Source organism: Lissotriton helveticus, chromosome 11, assembly GCF_964261635.1.
Source record: "Lissotriton helveticus chromosome 11, aLisHel1.1, whole genome shotgun sequence".
Taxonomy (NCBI): Eukaryota; Metazoa; Chordata; class Amphibia; order Caudata; family Salamandridae; genus Lissotriton; species Lissotriton helveticus.
In genome coordinates this window covers 1048871489-1048893168 of record NC_136072.1, presented here as the reverse complement: position 1 = coordinate 1048893168, position 21680 = coordinate 1048871489, and the positions used below count along the sequence as shown (strand labels likewise).

The 21680-nt window shown below is 45.4% G+C and overlaps 1 protein-coding gene across 1 annotated transcript in view; it reads left to right on the top strand.

Moving 5' to 3' along the window:
• Window positions 1–21680, top strand: part of RHOF (ras homolog family member F, filopodia associated) — a 201339-nt gene that overhangs the window by 135102 nt on the left and 44557 nt on the right. Inside the window, exon 3 of the mRNA XM_078667536.1 lies at window positions 20538–20647. Coding sequence (XP_078523662.1) covers window positions 20538–20647 — 110 coding nt within the window. The remainder of the gene's footprint in view (window positions 1–20537; window positions 20648–21680) is intronic.

Genomic DNA, 21680 nt, shown 5'->3' with positions numbered 1-21680 from the left:
AGCGGACCCTGCATGCCTTTTGTTTTGCAATATTCTGAGATGATATACCTCATGGGACAAGTTCAAGGAGGGGTGTTGGGTAATATTTTGTATTATAATGTTGGAATTTTTATGGAGTCGCTTACCATTTGCATGGTATAACAGGGCTTTCATGTGGTACTGGGATTTCAGTTGATTGGCTCTGCATGGTTTTTTGGTTGTGTATGTTTAGCACAGATTTGTTAAGTGTCTAGTTTAGTAGTAGTTTCATATGGATAATGTGAAATTAAAATACATTTGATCCTCCTCAATGTCCTTGTAGTGTATATGTGTGTTGACTATTAAAAGAACAGTTTACACCACAACAATTAGAAAAGGAGAGTCCACTATATTGTTTTGTTTCTTTCCAAAATTTAGGCTATCCAGTGTTAACAAATATAACAATGATAAACCAAAAAGGAGATTCAGTTGTCAGGAGTCTTAAAAATGCATCCACTATCCAACTTGTATTGATTTTTCAGTACATTCAATGTTCTAATCAGACCAGCTAACGCGTTTCGTCCTCTATGGACTTCATAAGGGTTGTGCTTTCCAAACCTATGTGACTTTTAAATAGCAAGAAGTATAGCCTACTGTTTCAGTGTCTTCATGGGTAATATATCCCTTTTTGGGTGGTGTAGTACCCCTAAATCCTCTTCCTCCTTTGTGCGTCATGAAAGGCATGTTTCCGCGACACTCGAGACCTGACGCACGAAGGAGGAAGAAAAATAAGTTAAATCATTTAAAGTGGGTATTTTTGTCTTTTATCTGTACATACTTCAAACGGCAAAAATAAATGGCGAGCACTTTAAAGTGTGTTCTAGAGCTGCATTAATTATCCCTGACCATGGACGTCATATAGGGGTCGCCAGGGGTCACAGCTGCAACCCCTGGCTTTCCCCTTGCCACCCCTGGCACTGTTTCTGTGACCCCTGGCCACAGAGGTGGCAAAATCAGTGCCTGGAATATGGGGACAGCTCTTCCTAATGGACGCTGGTTGGAGCTCCACTTGCCTGGTTTCTGTCAATTTCTTTATTAAACAAATAATTAATAATCTTATTCACGATTAATGTAATAAAAAATGGAGTACATTAGCTGGATGATTACCCTATCTGGAAGCTAAGGTAATTAAAAAATGCTGTTAATGCCTGCATCATTGCGGGTGTTTATGTTTGCGAGATTGTGTGAATGTGTTAGTATGTGTAAGCGTTTGCGTGAGTCAAAGTTAAGGTCAAATGGCGGGTGATGTCACTTCCGTTATCCCTGGTATTTTGGTGAATTGACGTCCACGTCCCTGACTAATAATTAAAGTAGACAAAGGCAGAAAAGTCTTGTTGTTGGCAGAACTATTTAACAACACGTCCAGGCCTTCGCAGACTCTTACAACAACAACAAATGGCGCGTATTATTCTCTTGGGAAGGCGGCAACCCTATGTTTAAGTAGTGTATTTGGTTTCATGACTTGAGTTGCATTGTTTTAAATATTCTTCGCCCCTGACTGAGAGCGAAGAATTCGGAGTCACGTTCTCATGTGAAGAGCTGCACTTAACATTCCTTGTGCCATTGACTGAGGGACAGCAAGCAGCCCATGGACACAAAACATGAGTCATGGAAACTGGAAGGTCCCAGGAAACTGGCAGCAATGAAAGAGAAAGTGAAACTGACGCGTTAGGAGACTTCCAGTCAGGTCAGCTTTCCTGCACATTCTTCAGTGTCATCTGCATTCACTGCTGTCATTGAAGGGGAAGCCTTGCACCCTGTACACTGGTACCTTCCCAACAGCTGGCAACCCTACATCCATGGAACCACACACAGGAGCCAACGGCGCCCTCTCTCTCTGGGACAGTGTCTAGGGGCAGGAGCGACCAGAAAATGTCCCAAGGGTCCGGAAACCATAATTAACAAAGGTGCATGAAGATACCCACCCAGGGGAGGTAACAAACCCACTGTGGACACAGTCACAGAAAATCAGATTACTTGGGCAGAGTAAACAGGTCCATCAGTAACTCAAAGTAGGTGACGCTAGCTATCTGGATGGGTTAGGGTACTTGCGCATTTCCCCACCAAAGCCCAGTGAGCGTGCCACCCCATAAACTGGGAGCATGCCTTGCAAGTACCATGGAATCTTCCACTGGGACCCACAGCAATCTGTTAATGAGAGACCCAAGTAATGCAAGAAAGGGGTATTTTCCCCGTTGTCAACTAACCAGCCAAGACAGCTGCGTTCCTCCCACCTCAGACAGATCCATCCAGCTGCTATGGGTTGGGTAGGCAGACATGGGCAGGTGGGATTCAAGTTAGAGGTTAGCTGGAAAGTTTCCACCCTGGACTAGGATCTGTCAAATAGGTGGGAAGCCCCTAGCTCTATTTATCTGTAATGTCCGCCTGAAGCTATGATGGCCAGTGCAAGTGAAATACACGACTGCTCTTCCTATATGTGCTTGGGTAATATAACCTGGAGTTTTTCCTAGTACTCTGTGTGAGACTAATCTATCGCTCCAAAAATCGACCCTCTACTCTCCGTTTAACCTCGATAAATGGGTCTCCAGTTATTTCTGTAAATTAACGGGGTGGATATTCAAGCGGAAGTTGGCCTATGGTATTTGTGCTGTTGTTTATTTTCTTGGCACTTAAACAAAATGGCAGCACGGTACCATACCCATCCCCATTCCCAGTGGAAGGCTGGAGGTAGCATTCATCCTCATGCACATGAAAAGATTCACCACCTTGGGGACAAGATAGTTTCTCCTTTTCACACCACACATTGTACCACTCTTTACGGATACTATTGTATGGGACCTTTGCGCTCTCCTGTGATGAGCATACCAGGTGTTAGAAAGTGCTACACTTGGATATAGAAGAGGGGGGGGGGGGTTCAACCAGAACAAGGCCTCAAAGGCAAACACTCATGAATGTCAATTAGGGTAGCTGTTGCAGTTTGCGTCACAACTGTGTTTGGTAGGGTGACCAACTGTCCGTAAATTTCACAGACTGCCCGTAATTTGGGCCTCTTGCCCGTAAGGGTTTCTTCCACTGGCGCCTTTTGTCCGTAATTTCAGACATTGGCGTGAGCTGCCCCCTGCAAGCAGCCTGTAACTCTCACTGCAGGGGCCAGCTCACACTCCTGCTGTGATCTGTGGCCTGCAGCAGCCCCTCCCCGACCTGGCCCAGACTGCTATCAGGCCTATTATCATTCTGTATGTTGGCCTAATTATTACATACAGAATGGCTTCTCTGCCCAGTGAGAGCATTTTGGATCTGGTGTTTTTTTTTTCAGTGGGGCATGTAAGATCTGAGAAGCCTTCAGCTTTGATCTTTTTCTTCACTTTTTTTTAAATATGCAAACGCAGGTGTGTTTCACTCGCATACACAACAGATGCAGTGAGCACAAGGTTCTCTCAACTTAAAATAAACGTATTTTGGTTGTCTATTCACTTATGCACTATTGCCCGACTTCCTCTGATGTGTATGCAAAATGTACCTTTTGTCCCGTATTTTCGTCCTGAATTCTGACCTTCTGTCCTGAATTTGTGTCCTGAATTTTGACCCCTTGTCCTGAATTTTTGCACTCGCTGTCCTTGCACCCATGCCAGTTGGTCACCCTAGTCTTTGGCCTTCTTAGCCCTGATCTCAGAGTTCCTGGAGAAGGCTTCAGAACAGAAAGTTAACAGGGATTTTTTTAGCCCTGTTGTCTTTCTTTAGTTTTCAGTTTTTGTCCTTCTTCTAGCCCCTCAGTAGCAAATGTCAGGCGAATGAAGAGCTAAGGGTGGGACAGTGGGTCAACTCTGTAATGTCATTAGTGGTCAACGAGCTTGTGATGTTACTTCCGCTTCCCCAGGTAGTTTTCTGAATCGACGACCATGTAAACCCTATTCCATCATGAAGATACTCACCCTCGACTGCAGTCCCCTCCCGTGTCCTTAGCCAGGGGCACCAGCGGTGCAATGTGTGACCTTGGTACTCCCATCAAAGCCTTCTTTCTGGCAGGCAGTCTGTGCATGGCACTAGTAAAGCTTATGTCATTGGTCATAAGCGTCCAGCTCCTTGCAGAGAAGAAGTTAACATGGAGTGCATTGTTTCAAAGAAGAAAGGGCTGAGTTCAAGGTGTGAATAAATCATCAGACATCCTCTTGCGCACAATGATGTTCGACAGCGCCAGGTTCCGCTCGTGGTGCGGAGCGGGTGGAATCGATTAAACGAGACAATCAGCACAGCAGCCCTGGTAACCTCTCTGAGCAATTGGCGCAGCAGAGCAAGACCGATTTATAATTTGAGTTCGGCCTCTGGTGGCTGCCTCCCTAACTTTATGTCTATTTCGCCTACCCTGATTAATTGCCGTCGCGAGCTCCTGCAGCTCAAAAAGAATGACGTGCAGTTTGCAGTTAAAACTAAGGCTGAAGCAAAAAGTGACATTATTGTACAGGTGTTTTAGTGAAGTATAAACAAGTGAAACTATTTGCCCGTATGCACAGTACAAGCAGAAGAAGGGGACTCATATCAATTTATTGTATTTTATTCAATGTGAACATGACCATCACAGTATCAGAGCGCTGTACAAAGAAAGAACTGAAGAGGGTTGCAGTACAATAATTTGAGTAGCAAGGCATAAAACAATAGGAAACAATATAAAATGGGAAACGCTATACATAGAGTTCGGAACACAAGGTATAAAACAATAGGGTACAATATGAAATAAGTGAATGACAGTTTCAACATAGTTCTCTTATGACAGCTATTTTCCTAGTATTACAGCTTTAAATTCCTTTTTGAAAAAGCCTGAGTGAGGTAATTGCTCTCGCTGAGGGTGGTAGGGAGTTCCATATTTTTGGAGCAGATCCGGTGAAAGTGTGGCCCTGTGTTTTCCTTTTTTTAACCTGCCGGGTTCTAGTATTAGGGATTTGGCGATTTTAGAATCCCTTCCGTCTCTTGATAGCTTGATCCTTCTCACCATTTATTTAGGGCCGGAATTGTGTAGAGCTTTAAGTGTTCTACAAGCCACCTTCAGTTGGATCCTAGCTTCATCCGGGAGCCAGTTAAGGGTTCTGAGTGATGGGGAAATGTGGTTGTACCAACATGTGCCTATTAAAAGTCTTGCTGCTGAATTTATTGTTGCTTTTTTTGCGGCTAGGCTGGCTTAAGGTAAACCTATTAGTGTGGCATTCCCATAGTCCAGTCTTTAGAGCACTAGAGATTGAGCCACCATTTTGAGGTCACCTAGCGGTATGAAGCGTTTTAGTTTTCTTACCATGTGCAAATGTAGGTTAGAGCTTTTGGTTGCAGCTTCTATGTGAGTTTGCATGTCTACATTTTAGTCTAGTTTGATGCCTAGTGATTTTACAGAGTCGCGGATGGTTGGAGTGCAGTTTAGTGATTTGAGGTTAAGAGGCCATAGTTGTGTTTGGTGGGATCTAAGGGCTGGCGAGAAAATAATTCATTTGGTTTTCAGCGGATGTAGTTTTAGATAGTTGTGTGCCAACCAGTCCTGTGTTTGACTTAGGGTGTCATCCAGCCTCCAGATATTCTCTTGAGAGGAGAGTTTGATGTACAGATGAGTATCACTGGCATACATGTGGTACGAGATTTTTGATTGTTTAAGGATTTCAGTTAGTGGGTCCATGTATTGATTGAAGAGCGTTGGTGAAATCGTAGATCCTTGCGGAACAGAGGGGCATGCTGGGCTAGAACTGGCAAAGACTAACAGAGGATAAGACATATTATGAATGTTACTATACAAAAGGGGTGAGTAGAAGCGCATAGAGGCCAGCATATGTAAATTCAAAGGGTATGCAGTTACTATCAAAGAAAATGTAACAGAGAAGTGGTCGGTGGTCAACTGAGAAACCAGATCGGGAGATCTGATTGCTCAGGAGCAATGGCCCTCACTCACCCAGATGGGTGTCATGCTTAGTATAATAAAAGCAGTGAGTGGCTGGAGGTGGAAATAATGGTCCAACGACCTAACCCTTTCTCTGCCACCTCCAAGGTGGCAGAGACAGGGGTAGATCACTGCGAATCATGCACCAGAACTCTTAAGTCCACAAATGAGTACTGCCACTAACCAAAGGGTTCCTAACTTTACCACAATTTGGTCAGTTTTTAGGTCTCGGCTAGCGTAGGCTGTAGGCAGTCTCGCTCGCGAGATCTTATGTCTCTAGTAGTGGGGCTTGAACCCGCCCCTCAGCTCCATTGGCTGGCCTCCTAAACGGCGGCCAGCCATTGGAGAAGAGGTCTCTCTGACGTTGTGTTTTCACTGTAAGCCCCGTCCTTTTCGGATTGAGGGGCGTGTTTTTTTCGTTTCTTTCTCTCTGAGGGGAGAAAGAAAAACATGCCCCCCAGTCTGAAAAGGACAGGGCTTACAGCGAAAACACAACGTCATGGCGAGTGCTTGCTCCGTTCCTCCCGCAACCCCTTCCCTTAGCGAGCTAAGATGGCGGCTCCTGCCCTCTCGGCTGCATTGGTCCGTTAGCCGAGAGGAGACCTCGGTGCGGAAACACCACCGCTTCCAGCGCCTGACGGGACCTGCCACCTGATGTTCCACCGCAGGGGTAGGGGTGAGCGGCCGGCCATGATGATCGGCGAGCTGTGAGGCACTGCGGCCGAAGCACGGTCTGTGAGCACATGGCCCGCGGGCTTCGCTGAAGTAACAGCACAGCCTAGCGCCTGCTCCCGGGCGCTGCCTCTTCAGTGCGCACCCACCTCCTTCACACAAGCAGCACGGGAGAGGACGGAACTCAATCGCACTTTGGGCATCCTCCGTTTCAATACCCTGCTGTTCCTGCTGCAGAGCTGAATTTAAGGAGTGCTAGAGAGACCCGCTGAGGCCATGCAGGCGCCGATGCTGCTGTTCCTGCTGCTCCTGCGCTGGCGGGCGGCGGCCGCCCAGGGCGAGTACTGCCACAGCTGGATGGACAGCGGCGCCCGCTACCACAAGGGCTTCCAGTGCCCGGAGGCCTTCGACACCGCCGACGCCGCCGTCTCCTGCGGCTCCTGTGTCCTGCGCTACTGTTGCGCCTCCGTCGAGGCCCGCCTGCAGCAGGGCGGCTGCACCAACGAGCGACCGCTGGGCGAGGAGGAGAGTCAAGCCACACCCGCTGCTCGTGAGTACCGTGCGCGCATCCTGCCGACGCCGGCCAGACCTATGCGCTCAGTCCAGCGCTACAGCACACACACTCTACTCACACACAAACCCACACACATCCTCATAACACCCTCCTCATACAGTGACCCACACCCACAGGGCACATTCTGCTCACACTCACCGCACTCTATACACTCTATGCTCGCGACTGCCAGCACCCAACATGCACCTTGCGCAAACATCGGCCCACACTCATGTGTACACCCCCTTATACCCACAAGCACCCGCATTCCCACCCGGCTCCCCCCCTCAGCACCATGTGCACAAGCAGCAGCGCTCTACTCACACTCTCCGACACCAGTGCCTACTTCCTCTCACCCTTCCACAGGTTGTACTAGCTCTGCTCACAACCTTCGCACCAGTTCACAGCCTCCATCACCCTGTGCAGTGTATGTACCCTGCTCACATCTCTGAAGCATGTAGTGTGCGTGTTGTGAACTTCCAGTGTTAGGTGCAGATGCTACAACATATTGTAGGCACTTCACGAGCAGGCTAGGCTCTCTGTACCTCCTCCAGAGGTGTCAGCATGCCTTCACACCACCCATTACCACCCTCACACCCATCTCAAATCAACAGGTGAGCAACACACCATCCAGAACTCTCTGCAGAGCCCCCTCACACCACCTAAAGCCATATGGCGCCCCGGCACTGCAGATGTGGCCATCAGAGCTCACCAAGCCAGAGGAGGGTCCCTATTCCCAGCAGGGGAGTGGGAGACAAAGGGCAGGGGACTCCCCACACACCTCCCTGTGACCCGATGGCCTGCTGCTGCCTGCCCACCCGGGCTCTCTGAGAGGCCCGGCTGCTGGAGACCCCAGGATTCCTTGCACCCCTTTATTAGATCTGTATCATTCTTTGGAGCGCAGTGACTCTGCAGGAGGGGCGCAACCCGGCCCCTCCCCTCAAGGGACCTGGACTCTAAGCCACCTGCACTGTGACCAAGGTAAGCTTCGGGGTCCCCCTCTGGCTACTTGCTGGGTGGTCACCTCCAGCTTTTTAAGGGTGGACTCTGATGGTTCAAGGGAGTGGATTGTTTTTTTTAAGTAATGTGTCTCCTGCCTGTTCTGTGTCTGTGCATCTGGAGGGGGGCACACAAACACCGTGCTCCATAAACCGCACTGAGTGGGCGAACCCCAACCTAGACTTACCTGCCATTATCAAAACCTGCCTTGAAGGGAAAGTGCTTGTCAACCCCCACCTGCTCTAAGAGCCAGACTGGCACTGCCCCTGCACCAGTTACCTTTTTTAATAGGCATTGTTGTTGTCTACTGTAGGTAGAAACTGGCAGTGAAACAAGGCGGAGCAGGCTGGCACTGGGCAGCGAGAGATCCAGGGAGGGGGTAAGGCTGGAGATCGGGCAGGGTAGGAACAGGGGGTGGGGGACAAGAGCGGAGAGTTGTGTGTGAGACACTGTGTGTGTGTGAGACACTGTGTGTGTGTGTGTGAGAGAGACACTGTGTGTGTGTGTGTGAGACATTGTGTGTGTTTGTGTGTGAGAGACACTGTGTGTGTGTGTGTGTGAGACACTGTGTGTGTGAGACACTGTGTGTGTGTGAGACACTGTGTGTGTGTGAGACACTGTGTGTGTGTGTGAGACACTGTGTGTGTGTGAGACACTGTGTGTGTGTGAGACACTGTGTGTGTGAGACACTGTGTGTGTGTGTGTGTGTGTGAGTGTGAGAGACTGTGTGTGTGTGTGTGTGTGTGTTTGAGACAGTGTGTGTGTGAGACAGTGAGTGTGCTCTAAAATGGATTGCAAAAAATGAAGCAAGGGTGGATACATAAAATAAACATGATTGGGTAAAACATAAACTGTTATGGCCTATCACAAATATGTAGTATAATCTATTCGAGTAGTTCACATGTGAAATAATATAATCATGTAAACAGTTTATTGGTCTTAGCTGGAGACAGTTCTGACAATACAAAGTGCATGTACGTCAATGCGAGATATAAAACAAATAACAAAACTAGGTATAGAAGATAAGCACTTCACTTCAATTACCTTAGAGCTAGCGTGTGTGTGGTTCTGTGTGTGTGTGGCTCTGTGTGTGTGTGGCTCTGTGTGTGTGTGGCTCTGTGTGTGTATGGCTCTGTGTGTGTGTGTGGCTCTGTGTGTGTGTGTGTGGCTCTTGTGTGTGTATGGCTCTGTGTGTGTGGGGTTCTGTGTGTGTGTGTGTGTGGCTGTGTGTGTGGGTGCAAATGCAATAGGTCTCGCATTTGCGAGAGATTAAGCTATTACTCTCTACTACTCTTTAATGCTTACCTATTGCCATTGTAAATGACAATACCATATATTTATCGGTTTAAAAAAAAAACAATAAATGACAAAAAATGACATTTGCAATGCCATTAGCTCTAACTTTAACAAAGACGAGACCATTGCATTCTAAATGCTTGTTATAAAAAGGTATACTATATACACTTGTGATTGCGTTTGGGTATTTATACACATATGCACCTTCATTAACCCCATCCTCAGTAGATGAAGTCCTCGGTCTTGATGAATTGCTGATATCAATAGCGACTGTAATTTGGCATCAAACATGTCGACCTACTTTCACTCAACTCTTTGAGCTGGATTGGACCATTATACCCACCTCCGGCCACTCATTGTTTTTATTATAACTAGGGGACCCACAAATTAAATATGCCAGGGTAACTCTTAGTTATTTTTATACTCATGTCACACCAATCTACACTTAATCACATACAGAGCACGGGCACTCATACTTCACAGCGGCAAAATCAAAAGATCTCCATTAAAGAGCCCCCTCGCGGGGTCCATTGGCCATTGCAGCACCGGCCCAATGAGGAGCTGCCCTATGATGAAACATGACACCCATCTGGGTCTGTGAGGGCCATTGCTCCTGAGAAATCAGATCCTGCAATCTGGTTTCTCAGTTGACCATTGACCACTTCTCTATCACATTTTCTTTGATAGGAACGGCATACTCTTTGGATTTACATATTATGAATGTCGCCTTTCAGTAGAGCAAGGCCCCACATTCTTTTTAAAGCTGGCCAAGTACTTGAGGTATTAAGAAAGCCAATACTTGCCCATGAAGGCTTTACCAGTTTCTATTCTCACAAAATAGGAGCTCAGAGGGAAATATCAGAACCAGGTGCCCTCCACTCATATAATCATATTCACAAAACCTGGTCCTACTATACACTAGGCGGTATATTAAATACCATCTCCTGTTGACTCGTTAGTGTGGTTACACTTAACCTTACACCCACTCCAGGAGTTACAACAAGGTGTACCTGTCTTTCAAATATCCTTGCACATTCTGTGTGTGTCATTCCCTGTGTGTCTATAGTCCCTACTCTCAAGCAGAGCTCGTGCAACCCCATGTATGGATGCGGAGAGGGATAAATCAGACTGAATCAGAAAGAATCAGAAAAAGTCAGAAAAAATGTGTGGAAGGAAGGAAGGTGCCTCACGGGAGCAACCACCAGGGAACTACTGACAGGTTCTCGTCAGTGTGTTCCACTTCTCAACATTGGCTCCTTCCCACCAAAAATAAACAAAATAGAAAGTAGGAAAAATTGTTAAAGTAAATCTTAATCAACTCAAAAGTGTATATCCCTACAATACTGATGTGCATCTACCCCCACAGGTATCAACACCGCTATTCAGTGTGATACTGTATTAAAATGGAGTTAGAAGTCCCTAGCTATTCAGACAATTTTATTCTATGCTGGGTATCTACTCCCACTAAAACCAACACTCTACCGTTGTGCTTCGTTTTGTATTCTATGAAGCCAACATGTTTCATTGCATATGTAAATTCGTCTGCAACTTCTTCAGGGCTGGGGGTGTTTTCTCCACACACAGCCGGGCACTACCGGCTTTTAAATCTGTAGACACAGTAGTACAACCACACAGACAAAAGACATAAAAAACATAGAGTGACACACATTAGTTAAGTGCCCACTTCCTATAGATGTACTTAGAATCCAACTGTTTCAGGGGCATGTTTAGAAGTATTACCTTCATCTCGGTGCCTACTGGCATACCTGGGGTTCTTCGTACCCTCTTATGCAGTACTGCTCCACCTTTTGGTTATGTTTTGTGGTTGCTTCTCGTCGACCTGTAATCATGCGCACACTTAGTAAATGACTTGCACTTCCTAACTGTGCCACTTCTCCCCATTTATTTTTAAATCTCCAGCATAACTTGTGCCCGCTGTCACCTAGGCTCCCAAAGGTTATTGCTGCTCTCGCCCCTCCAGTGTCCAATGCAAATATGCTTGCCCCCTAATACTAGGTGAGTCATAATTCAGGCGCGCAGCCTTCCATCTCCTGTATGTTAATTCTCGATTCTTAAGGTGTAAGCAAATTACTACCGCAAGTCTTTGTATCTGCCGTTTACTAATCCACGGGCTGTGGATACTTCAGGTATGATCATATTCCGGATCCCCCTCCTTACCGTCTATACCTGTAGACGTTTCTTTCGCTCAGGGCTCCCGTTCCTGCTACCTCAAGCCGTGTTCTCGCCGGCTTACTAAAAGTTGGCGTGTGACGTAACGTGTCACATGACCTACTGCATCGCGGCGGCCATCTTGGAATGGGAAGATCTCTCGTTCTTTCCCTACGTCGTGGCTCTGCCCCCTCCTCGTAGTGTATGCAATTTCTCGACTAATTAACACTAGAATGCAATTACGTACCGATATAGATTACACGTTGATAAGTTTCACTACTTTAACCACTTGGCTGCTAAGGGGTGTGCGAGGGGTTCCATTGACTTTCCATTGAAATCAATGGAAAGTCCATGACGAGTTACCCTTGTCATTAGCGCTGAAGGGGTTAAGAAAAGAGATTATAGTTAGCATTCTATGGGATCCTCCCTCATTATATTCCAAATGTATATATATGCATTTGCCTTATTCTTTTATATATTCTCAATGGGTACGCATTCCTGGGATTGTGTCCTGTAGCAAAGTCTCAGCTGATTGTACCTGCAGGAGATGTATTAATTTCCCTAAGAGTGCCACAGCCTCTCAAGGAAGAAGTAACTCAGAGGGCCCTCCTGTCAGTGCTCATTCATCTTACAGATATCCAATTCCATTCAATGAGGTCATTAAGTCCATCTTTGTCTGTCCTCTCTTGGTAGATCCAGCGAGCTTGTTTTGACATCAGCCTGGTTTCTATCGTTCTTGGGTCCCCCATGATTTTTTCTAGAATCACCCAGCGTATGTCTTTCGGTTGATGTTTCGCTAGTTTGTAATGCTGTACCAGCTTAGTTGTTAATCGTCCTGCTCTCAGCGTGCTGAGGTGTTCTTGAATGCGGACCTTAGCCTTTCTGGTTGTTAACCCAATGTAATGTAGTCTGCATGGGCATGTAAGCCGGTATATGACATTAGCTGTATTGCAATTAGTCAGGCTGTTCAAGTTCCTTATTCTCCCGCTCATCAGTTGGACACTCTTCGTCTTATCAGTGAGGCCACACACCGAGCAACACCCACACGGGGGATGCCCATCAACTGTCTGTGGTGCTGCACCTTCCTGTCTAGGTCGTGAATGCACTAGTCTGTCCTTCAGATTTTGGGATCTTCAAAAGGCAAACCGCGGCGGGGGCATCTTGAAACTGGTAGTGCTCAAAAGGTGCCAGTGTTTTCTTAAGATCAGGCGGATCTTTGAGCACAACGGGTCGAAGGTGGTGACCACCGGTAGACATTCTCCTGTTTCCTTGCCAGTTTCTAGCCTGGATAAGTTCCCTGAAAACCTGTGTTGTGTTGAAACGTTATGCTCCTGTTAATGAGCACAGTCTTCTGTCTCTATCAATCCACTTATCACCCTCGAGGTAACACTGTGACTGCTGAAATGCAACCTGTGGGCAGTGCCATGAGCATTGTGATGGCTGTGGTAACTATCCATTTTAATGTGGTCTCTCATGGGCTTTTCATATGGTGGAACATGAAGCATTCTAATGTATTGTCTTCACTTTCATGGGGGCTGGAGGCGGTGGTGAGCCCTAGAGGAGGTGGTGAGCCCTAGATTGATTTACATTTTGCCAAAATGACTGCTTGGTAGGATACTCCAGGCCTCAGTCTTTATGTGTATCGGTTAAGCTGTGCTCATGATGGAGCGGTTCCGTCATGGCCCGCTCGGCGCACCTGCACGGCGCGAATTCCGCGCCTGCGCTGGACGTTCCATTGAGCGGGCGGGGCCATGACGGACCCGCTCCGTCATGAGCACAGCTCAACCGCGGCTCGTGACGGAGCGGCTCCGTCACGAGCATGCGAGCGCCGCTCGGCCCCCCGCCCCCCTTAGCGCTGCGGCGGAATTGCGGCCGCAGTGAAGGGGTTAAGGTCTGATCATAGTTTCCATGTTGTTTAACATCTTCGTGAGGCCACCAGGAAATGAGGGGCCTGCTTCTATAATCTCTGTTCATCTATATGCTGATGGTGACCAGCTATGACTTTGAGGGTCTTCTGTGGGAGACATTTATTACCTGTGGGGCTGTGTCAGCACCATCAGGAGTGGATATCTTCCCCTTACTCCCCGCTTGTATTTATGTATGTATTTATATGATAATTCTATAGGGTGAACCTAGCCAAAAGGCAGGGAAGCTCTGTACCTGATCAAAGGCAAACTTAAATTCAGCGAGTAATAGGCGAGTAAGCTGGTTTGTGGATGGTTAATGCACTGTGATGTAGTGTTTTCTAAAGAGATGTGTCTTCAACTCTTTCCTAAATTGGAGCAGAGTTGGAGCGGGCCCGATGGATAGAGGTATGCTGTTCAGATCCTTGGTACATAGAAAGAAGAGCCTAGTTCTCTAGTTTTTCATGTTTATACACTTCTTAGTCTGCAGTCTAATAGTGTCCTGGCTGTCGATGTGCCAAGAACCACCAGAGATGGTGAACTTGTCTGCAAGATAAATGGGAGTGCGGGTTATTATGTCTTTGTAAACTATAAATCTGGTTTAGAAGATGGTTCGAGACGGCAAGAGGAGCAAACATAGTTAAATCTAGTTGTGGGTGATGTAATCATGTTTCTTCAGGCTATGTATGAGACAATAAATACTGGAAAAGGGCTTTTTTTGTGCTTTTTTTTAAGGTCGATCAGAAATGGCGCCCACAGTGTGTTACGTTTATCACTTCTGCTGCCTAGTAAAATGGTGCTACAGAAAGGAGGAAAACCCAATACCTCCAGTAGGGACCTAAATCCACATATAAATGATACAAGTGGGGATCTGTGCACACATTTTCTTAATATCACTTCAATCTTGTTATTCAATACATAAAGACCAACAGTAAAACGTATAGTAATGCACATATAGTCTTGATTGATGTTTTTCTTCACGATTTCTTTAATCACAACGCCCAGCCAACACGTGTTTCGTCAGGGCACTCAGCCCACGACTTCATCAGGGCTCTACAAAATGTACAATGGTTGCATGTTACAGACATGTAATTGCACCACATAAATCTATATGTCAATATTGAGCAATATGCGACAAGGTGACTTGAAGTACGAGCACACAACATTAAATTAAATAAAAACTGATCCCAGGTGTAGTATAGGTACATTCAAATCAGTGCATGTACTGTGTTTCAGGGCATCGTCTGAGTACCGAAGCCACTGTTGAGACTATATAAACACATTAGTGCTACCTGAATACACGCGTGATATCCCATTCATGCACTTGCGGTCTTCGTGAGTTGTGTCTTTTAGTGCGTCCATCTGTGTCAAAAAGTCTACACATCTGTTCACAGTATTACCTTCTACGTAATGCGTTTACTCCTGATTATTGGACCTTTAATTCATGGTGGGTGAGAGTTTAAGGGGGACATCCATGCTCCTAAGTGACCCGTCTAAAAGGGTGAAAAAGAACAAGTGTAGAGCTGCTAGTTCATCCTAAGCAGACATACTCATGCACATACAGCTTACCGGGTCGGGCTGTCTTATCAGCGCTTTCCTGCACTAATTAATGTGCTGAAATAATACAAAATATCACAACACACCGCTATTAATCCCTGAAACAAACTATTTTACTCAAAATAGAGTGTACTGACAGTCATGATATACTAGATAAGGAGAGTCTCTCACCTCTCCGCCGGTTGTACTTCCGTCCCGGCTGTTGGGGAATATGTGGCGCTGATGGTGACAGTTAACAGCGACGAATAAGCTGGTCAGTACCAGTACACAAATAGAACACTGGGGAATAAAAAGGTCATTACATTACCACGCGACCTTAGCCATAAGTTATGCAAGCTAAGTCAATTGAGCTGCTTCATATGCCACTGCCCCTGCATACTTGTGGATGGCGCTGTTTTTTCTTATTAATCGCCATAGTAAGGCATTTCATAACCATGCACGGATTAGTTATATCCAGTGCGAGTCCAGTCATTGCAACTGCTGTGATCTCCAGAGACCCAACATGCTACCACGATAGCGCTGTCAAACAAGTTTATCCACTGTGGCAATTCCCGCTATAGACCATAGTGAGTTAACTGCTGCTTCTCCAAATCATGTTAACCTTCCATTTAAACGATCTATTCTCGTGACCCAAAATAAGGGACAGAGCCCCAAAAGCTCCGCTTACCTAGTGTTGATATCATTTACTCGGCAGATCCGGTATCTCCGCCTCTCTGCCGTCCGCGTGTGTATGCGGAAGTAAACGCCCCGACGACGAGAGTTCATGTTATACTCCCTGCTGCCACAGCTAGTGCGCTAACCAAACACTTCCACTTAGCGGTGGTCATCAAAAACACATCCACATCAGAAGGCCGTAAGTGAGTCAAAACCGCGGCCCCATCGCTCAGATTCCAATTTTTAAGCGTCTCCATGTGACGTTAAATAAGTAACTGACTCAAAGCTATTAATTTCAGTCTATGAGCCCCAGTGTTAATCTGCTAAGTTAATTTATGATCCAATCATACTTGGTGCTTCTTCCTTCTCATCACGTCAGTGGGTAGGTCAAACTTCATATCCATTCATTCAAAACGCGTGCCAGCAGTAGTTATGCTGTCATTTGTTAAGTGAACCGGCATCTGTATGAGACATGCTGCAGTGTTTAGGATACCCCTAAGAGGGGCCAGAGTGGAGTATGAGATGCCATGGAGCAGAGCATTGCCACCATCTACATGCACGAGTACAAGGGCTTCAACAGCAGTTCTGAAGTTGCTTTCTGGAAGAAATGGCTTGATTTTCTTTAGAAGAGAAAGTTGGCACCTGGCGATCTTGTTTTTTTTGGCAATGTGTTCCGTGAGGGTGAGGTTGGTATCCAGGGTGAATCTACGTGATTTGGCATTCGGTGAGAGATGGGGTTTGAAACCATCAAGTTTCATGTCATTGATCTAGGTTTGCACAGTCTCTTGTTTGTAGGTCTTTGCAGATAACAGGCAGGGCCGGACTGGCCGTAGCGGGCACCGGGTGTTTCCCCGCTGGGCCGCCAAGGTGAGGGCCGGTTTTGAGCCCCATGGGGGCTATTTTTGTTACCGGGGGCCTGCAATATCGGCCCTCGGTAACAAAATTGGCCGAAACCGGTCCTTTCAAACCCCCTCAGCCCCACTAGGGGGGCCGATCGAGCAGTTTGCCAGGGTCGGTTTTAGTTCCCAGTCCGTCCAACGACCAAAACTTCTGCCTAGATGTGATAAATATATAGGCTCATATAGAGTCCCAAACTTATACAGTCCGTCAAAAGCCCACTAGACCAAAAAAATATCATAACATCAAAAGGACCGCAGTTAGAAAAAAGTTTCATATTTATTTGATTATTTACATATATCAATTCAGACATCAGATTAGAATTATGATATTGGTTGGTCTAGTGGGCTTTTGACTGACTGTATACGATTAGGACTCTATATCAGCCTATATATTTATCACATCTAGGCAGAGCTTTTGCTCGTTGGATGTGTCTTTAATTCCCCTGCCCTTCTTCCTAGTATTAGTTTCCTCAGGAGTCCCCTTTGTTTAATTGGTTGGTTCCCAGTCCGGCCCTGATAACAGGATTCTGTCTCGGATGAGTTGAGCTTCATGTAGGCGCTGGACATCCAGGTTTGGATAATGTGCAAACCGTGTTTGAGGCACTGGATGTCTAAAACAGAGGAGGTTTTCAAGTAGAGTTGTGTATCATCGGCATATTGGTAAATCTTGATGCAGTTATCTGTGAGTAGAGCACCAAGCGACTCAATGTAAAGACGGAGCGTGACAGGAACAATATGGAACCCTGGGGGACTCCATACATGATAGGGATCTTTTGTGGCCTGGAGGTGCCCATGTAAACACACTGGTGCTTTTTGGAACACCCTGGCTTGTTCACTCTCCATTTCTCTCACACTAGTCCGCACCTTGAGTCTAACTTTCCCACTAAACCTCCTAGATAACATTTCAGAATCTTGCTTTTACAAGCTACAACGGGTTAGACCATTTACCTCATTGATAAGTGCAGAGATTCTCTCTCTGTCATACATTCAAGACGTCCTGTACCATTGTTTTTTTTCCTTTCTCTGATTCTGTCCATCTTTGCCATGGCTCATCTTTGTTTTGCTTCTTAGAATCTGCGGATGTTCTGTCTCTTGCCAGACATGAGCCCGCTTATTTTGCGTTGAGGTCACAGAGTCTGCCCTGAAGTCCTTTCACAGTGTCTAGCTTTTTGTCATGATAGACAATGTGAAAGAACTCTGATTTCTCTTCCACAGAGCTTCTAAATTCAAGGCGTAACTCGCCAGCTGGGAATTCTGGCATTCTCCAGGAAGGAGATGGGGGTAGAGGGTCTTTCAGAGAGGCATTCGTGGCTTATTATGCCATTGAAAAACATTAATTCTAGTAGTCCATGTTTGTGTTGGTGCTGGCCAAGAAAATGTGGTGTCCCACCAGCAATGCTTTTGGTCTTCATTCCTTAAGAATTGTATAGGGGACCTATTTTCCTGCTCGAACCTTACAAGATGGAAAGTAGGAAATCGAGTGTGTATTAAAGCTGCCTTGTAATGAGGCCAGAAGCTATGCTCACTCTATAGGAACACAAGGACACATGACATTCCAACAAGTATTTTGGTCACTCCCTTAGTTACATAGACTGCCCTTCTTCTAAAGGCTTCTTAATTGTTTGTGTTTTTAAGATCAGCCCAAGGCCTCCTTGGCACCGCTCACAAATCTTGGCATGCAGAGTGGGGGATGGGAGTGGAGGTGCTGGGGTTTAAGGGCTAAAACAGTGAAACAAACATATCTGACTGTGGACAGAGATGAGGACACTCCAAATCTTGTTTCAGAGCATATCCCCAGTGGCATAGGTTTCACATGAAAGTCCTGCCTCTTATTATGTGCTTTAGAGACAATACAAGGGTGTAGTACCAGAATATCATTGCCTAAATATCGATTGACACAAATTGTGTGTCCTGACTATTGTTTACAAAGATATATCCCCAAAGGAGAAATAAATATAACAAATCTACACCCAATGGATCTATATTTTTGTAAATTATATTTAGACCTCTTTATTTATGTCACATGATATACCTCGGTTTATGACTGCTGTGCCTGGGCATTCAGGACTTTGTGTGGGCATTTGGTGCAGTGAATGAGCATATGATGGCTATGCCTGGTAATTTGAGGTTGTACTTAAACACCCATGTTCTACTTGGACATGTGATTGCCTTACCTGGCGACCTACTGTGTGTACTGCTGGAATATCAATGTTTCACCCTTGTCATATAATGGTAGCATGCTAGTTAATATATGGGTGATTACTAAAATAGACTTTAAGCTGCATAAGTAATTTTTGGGTTATTTTTATAGTCTTGCACCGTTTGAGTTTTCTCAAATGACAACACTTCCTAAATTGTAATTAGAGTAAGGTTTATGTAACATTACTTCCTTTGAAGGGAAAAGGTCATATGACGTCACTTCCAATCATGTCATTGGAGATCAAGGTTGTTGCAGGGTTTCTGTGTAGGCACAAAACTATGCTTGGGACCATAGAACATTAGAAAGCAGGGACTGAGTAATCCTACCACATTAGCATCCATGTGCCTGGGACCGACTAGCTATAGTGTCTCTCTTGCCCTCCTACTCACTCAGTTGAGAAACAAGTGATTAGACACACCAGAACACAACACTCCCAACCCTCTCAGGAATCGCGATTATAGGACACACACTTTCGCTCTCACACTCATACTACTCCACAATAAGATCTGACAGAGACACGAGAAAAGTTTAAAATGCTTATTTTAACTAAAATGCTCTAGTATGCAGTATACGTGCCATAATAAGTAAGAAAATGCCTAAAAATAATACAGTCAGGAAAGTAAGTAGTCCATAAATCATAAAAGGAGCTGTTACACAAGGAAAATGATTATATATCAGAATATTTCTGTGTGTTGGCAGCAGACCCTGTACCTTGGCATACACAGATGAAACTTCTACATCTCAAGTGCCGTTACGATCTCTTCCCTGGAAAGATCCCTCTCCAAATGTGTTGTTACCCAATCTGTGCATAGTTATATGACAAAAGTATGTGTTCCCAAACAACAGCTGCTTTTGTGTGTTTTGTCCAGGTGCTAGGCCTAACCAGAACAAATTAACAAGGGGCATTGTTGTTTGACTGTGTCTATGGTGTTCAGACTAAATCCCAGGAAAGAACAGAACTCAAAAACAACAGCAGATTTGGTGTGAAAGTACAGTGTGGCCCAAAAGAAAATATGTTTGCATAGTAACGTGCACAAAGCAGAGGGCGGCATGCAACTTGCGCATACTAACATAGGGAAAATGTCAATGGTCCTGCACAGAACATATGACAAGGTGTGTGTGATGTCACATCAATTACTCAATTGATTTGGGGACTCACCCTCCATGTAAAAGTGGGTTTGCTCTAGGTACTGGGAGCCTTTCAGTCACATCTTGGAAAAACCCTTTGTGAACTACCCCAAAGCCCTTCCCTCTGCAGCCGTTCTATGTAGACATCTTGACGCTCACTAAGCACTGACTGCAAGGAAATAATGTTCGTTTTTGCCCCATCTCAAGCCATGTGATTGACTTCTTCCAGCATGATGACTCCATTTCTTTGGAACACAAATAACAGAGTCTTAAGTCTTAAAGTTGTTTTAGTCATCTGGGGGTATATTATAAAGAAACGGCGTTAACATTATCACCGCTTTAGCGGCAGAAAACCTCCGCTAAAGCGGCGATAATGGGCTTGATATTACGCCCTTGTGAATTCCCATAGAAGCCCATGTTCTGGTGTGAACATGAGCTTTTAAGGGAATTCTCTACGGCATATTATCAAGCCCATTATCGCCGCTTTAGCGGCAGTTTTCTGCTGCTAAAGCGGCGATAATGTTAACGCTGTGTTTAATAATATGCCCCTTAGACATTTGGATTGCTAAATGTCCCTAATAATTTCTCACAAGCAATGCTTTTTTTGTTCCAGGTCAGGAGGATTATGATAGACTGCGCCCGCTTTCATATCAGTGTGCCAACATAGTATTAATTTGCTACGACGTCATGAATCCCACAAGCTTCGACAATGTGTTAATAAAGGTAAGGTGAAGTTTCAGTTTGTAGGAGCCTTAAAAAAATAATACTACAATTGACATCATACAATTGGAGGCTAGCTACTCTTAAATGTTAGCATCATCCCAAAAACGTGACGTCACAATTCTTCATCTCTTTGAATGGTGTAGTGTGTTCATAGCCTCATGGATTTTAAGATTATGTACTAATCCATTTGTTAATCCACTCTCTCCTTCATTTTTAATGTATGTTGACTTCCTTATATGTTATCTATTTTTTGTGGTAAACACACACTAACAGAATTCTTTCTAGGCTCAGTCCTCAGGAGAGAAATGAGGGGACAGCAGTAAAATAAAGAACAAAGGCCCGAAACTGAATGACAAGGGAAGCTGTGGGCCTGATCCAGGGCCTGTTTGGTTACCAGCTTTCTCAGAGAAAATTACAACGTGTGTGTGTGTTTTGGGATTCTTGGGGGCCCGGACGCTAATACTAGAATAGCAGTTTGTATAAAACCCTCTACATTCTTTTTCACACAGCTGTTATTGTTCATTTTCCTTTAAAACGATTATGGATCGTCTGAACAGCATTAAAATTAGTTTGACATGTTTTCAACTTAAATTTATTGTTTTAAGTTTATATTTGCATGGGGAAATGATACCACATTTTAAGTTATTTTCCAGATTTTTTTACCTGTCTTGATAATAGCCAGACTGGTAAAATACTGGTCAAGTGGGAACTCTATCCGGGGTTGATAGAGAGATTAAGGAGTTTAAGGGTGACAGCTAGAGAGGCATCTAAGCATTAAAGAAGGACTTCAAGCCATTTCACTGTTCCTGCCACTGCTCCAAAGTTTATATGTCAGAGTAACCAATCAGCAGGCATAAGCTCGGCCCACTCCATTCTTGCTCAGTCTGGAAAATTACAAGCCAGCCCATGTCAGCCAGAGGGAGGCAACTGGGGATGAAAAAAAAAGGTGCGCAGCGCAAAGTATATGAGAAGGTGAGTTCACGGGGTTCGGATTGGGAGAAGGTGATAGGAAGAAGGGGGACACTAGTGGATG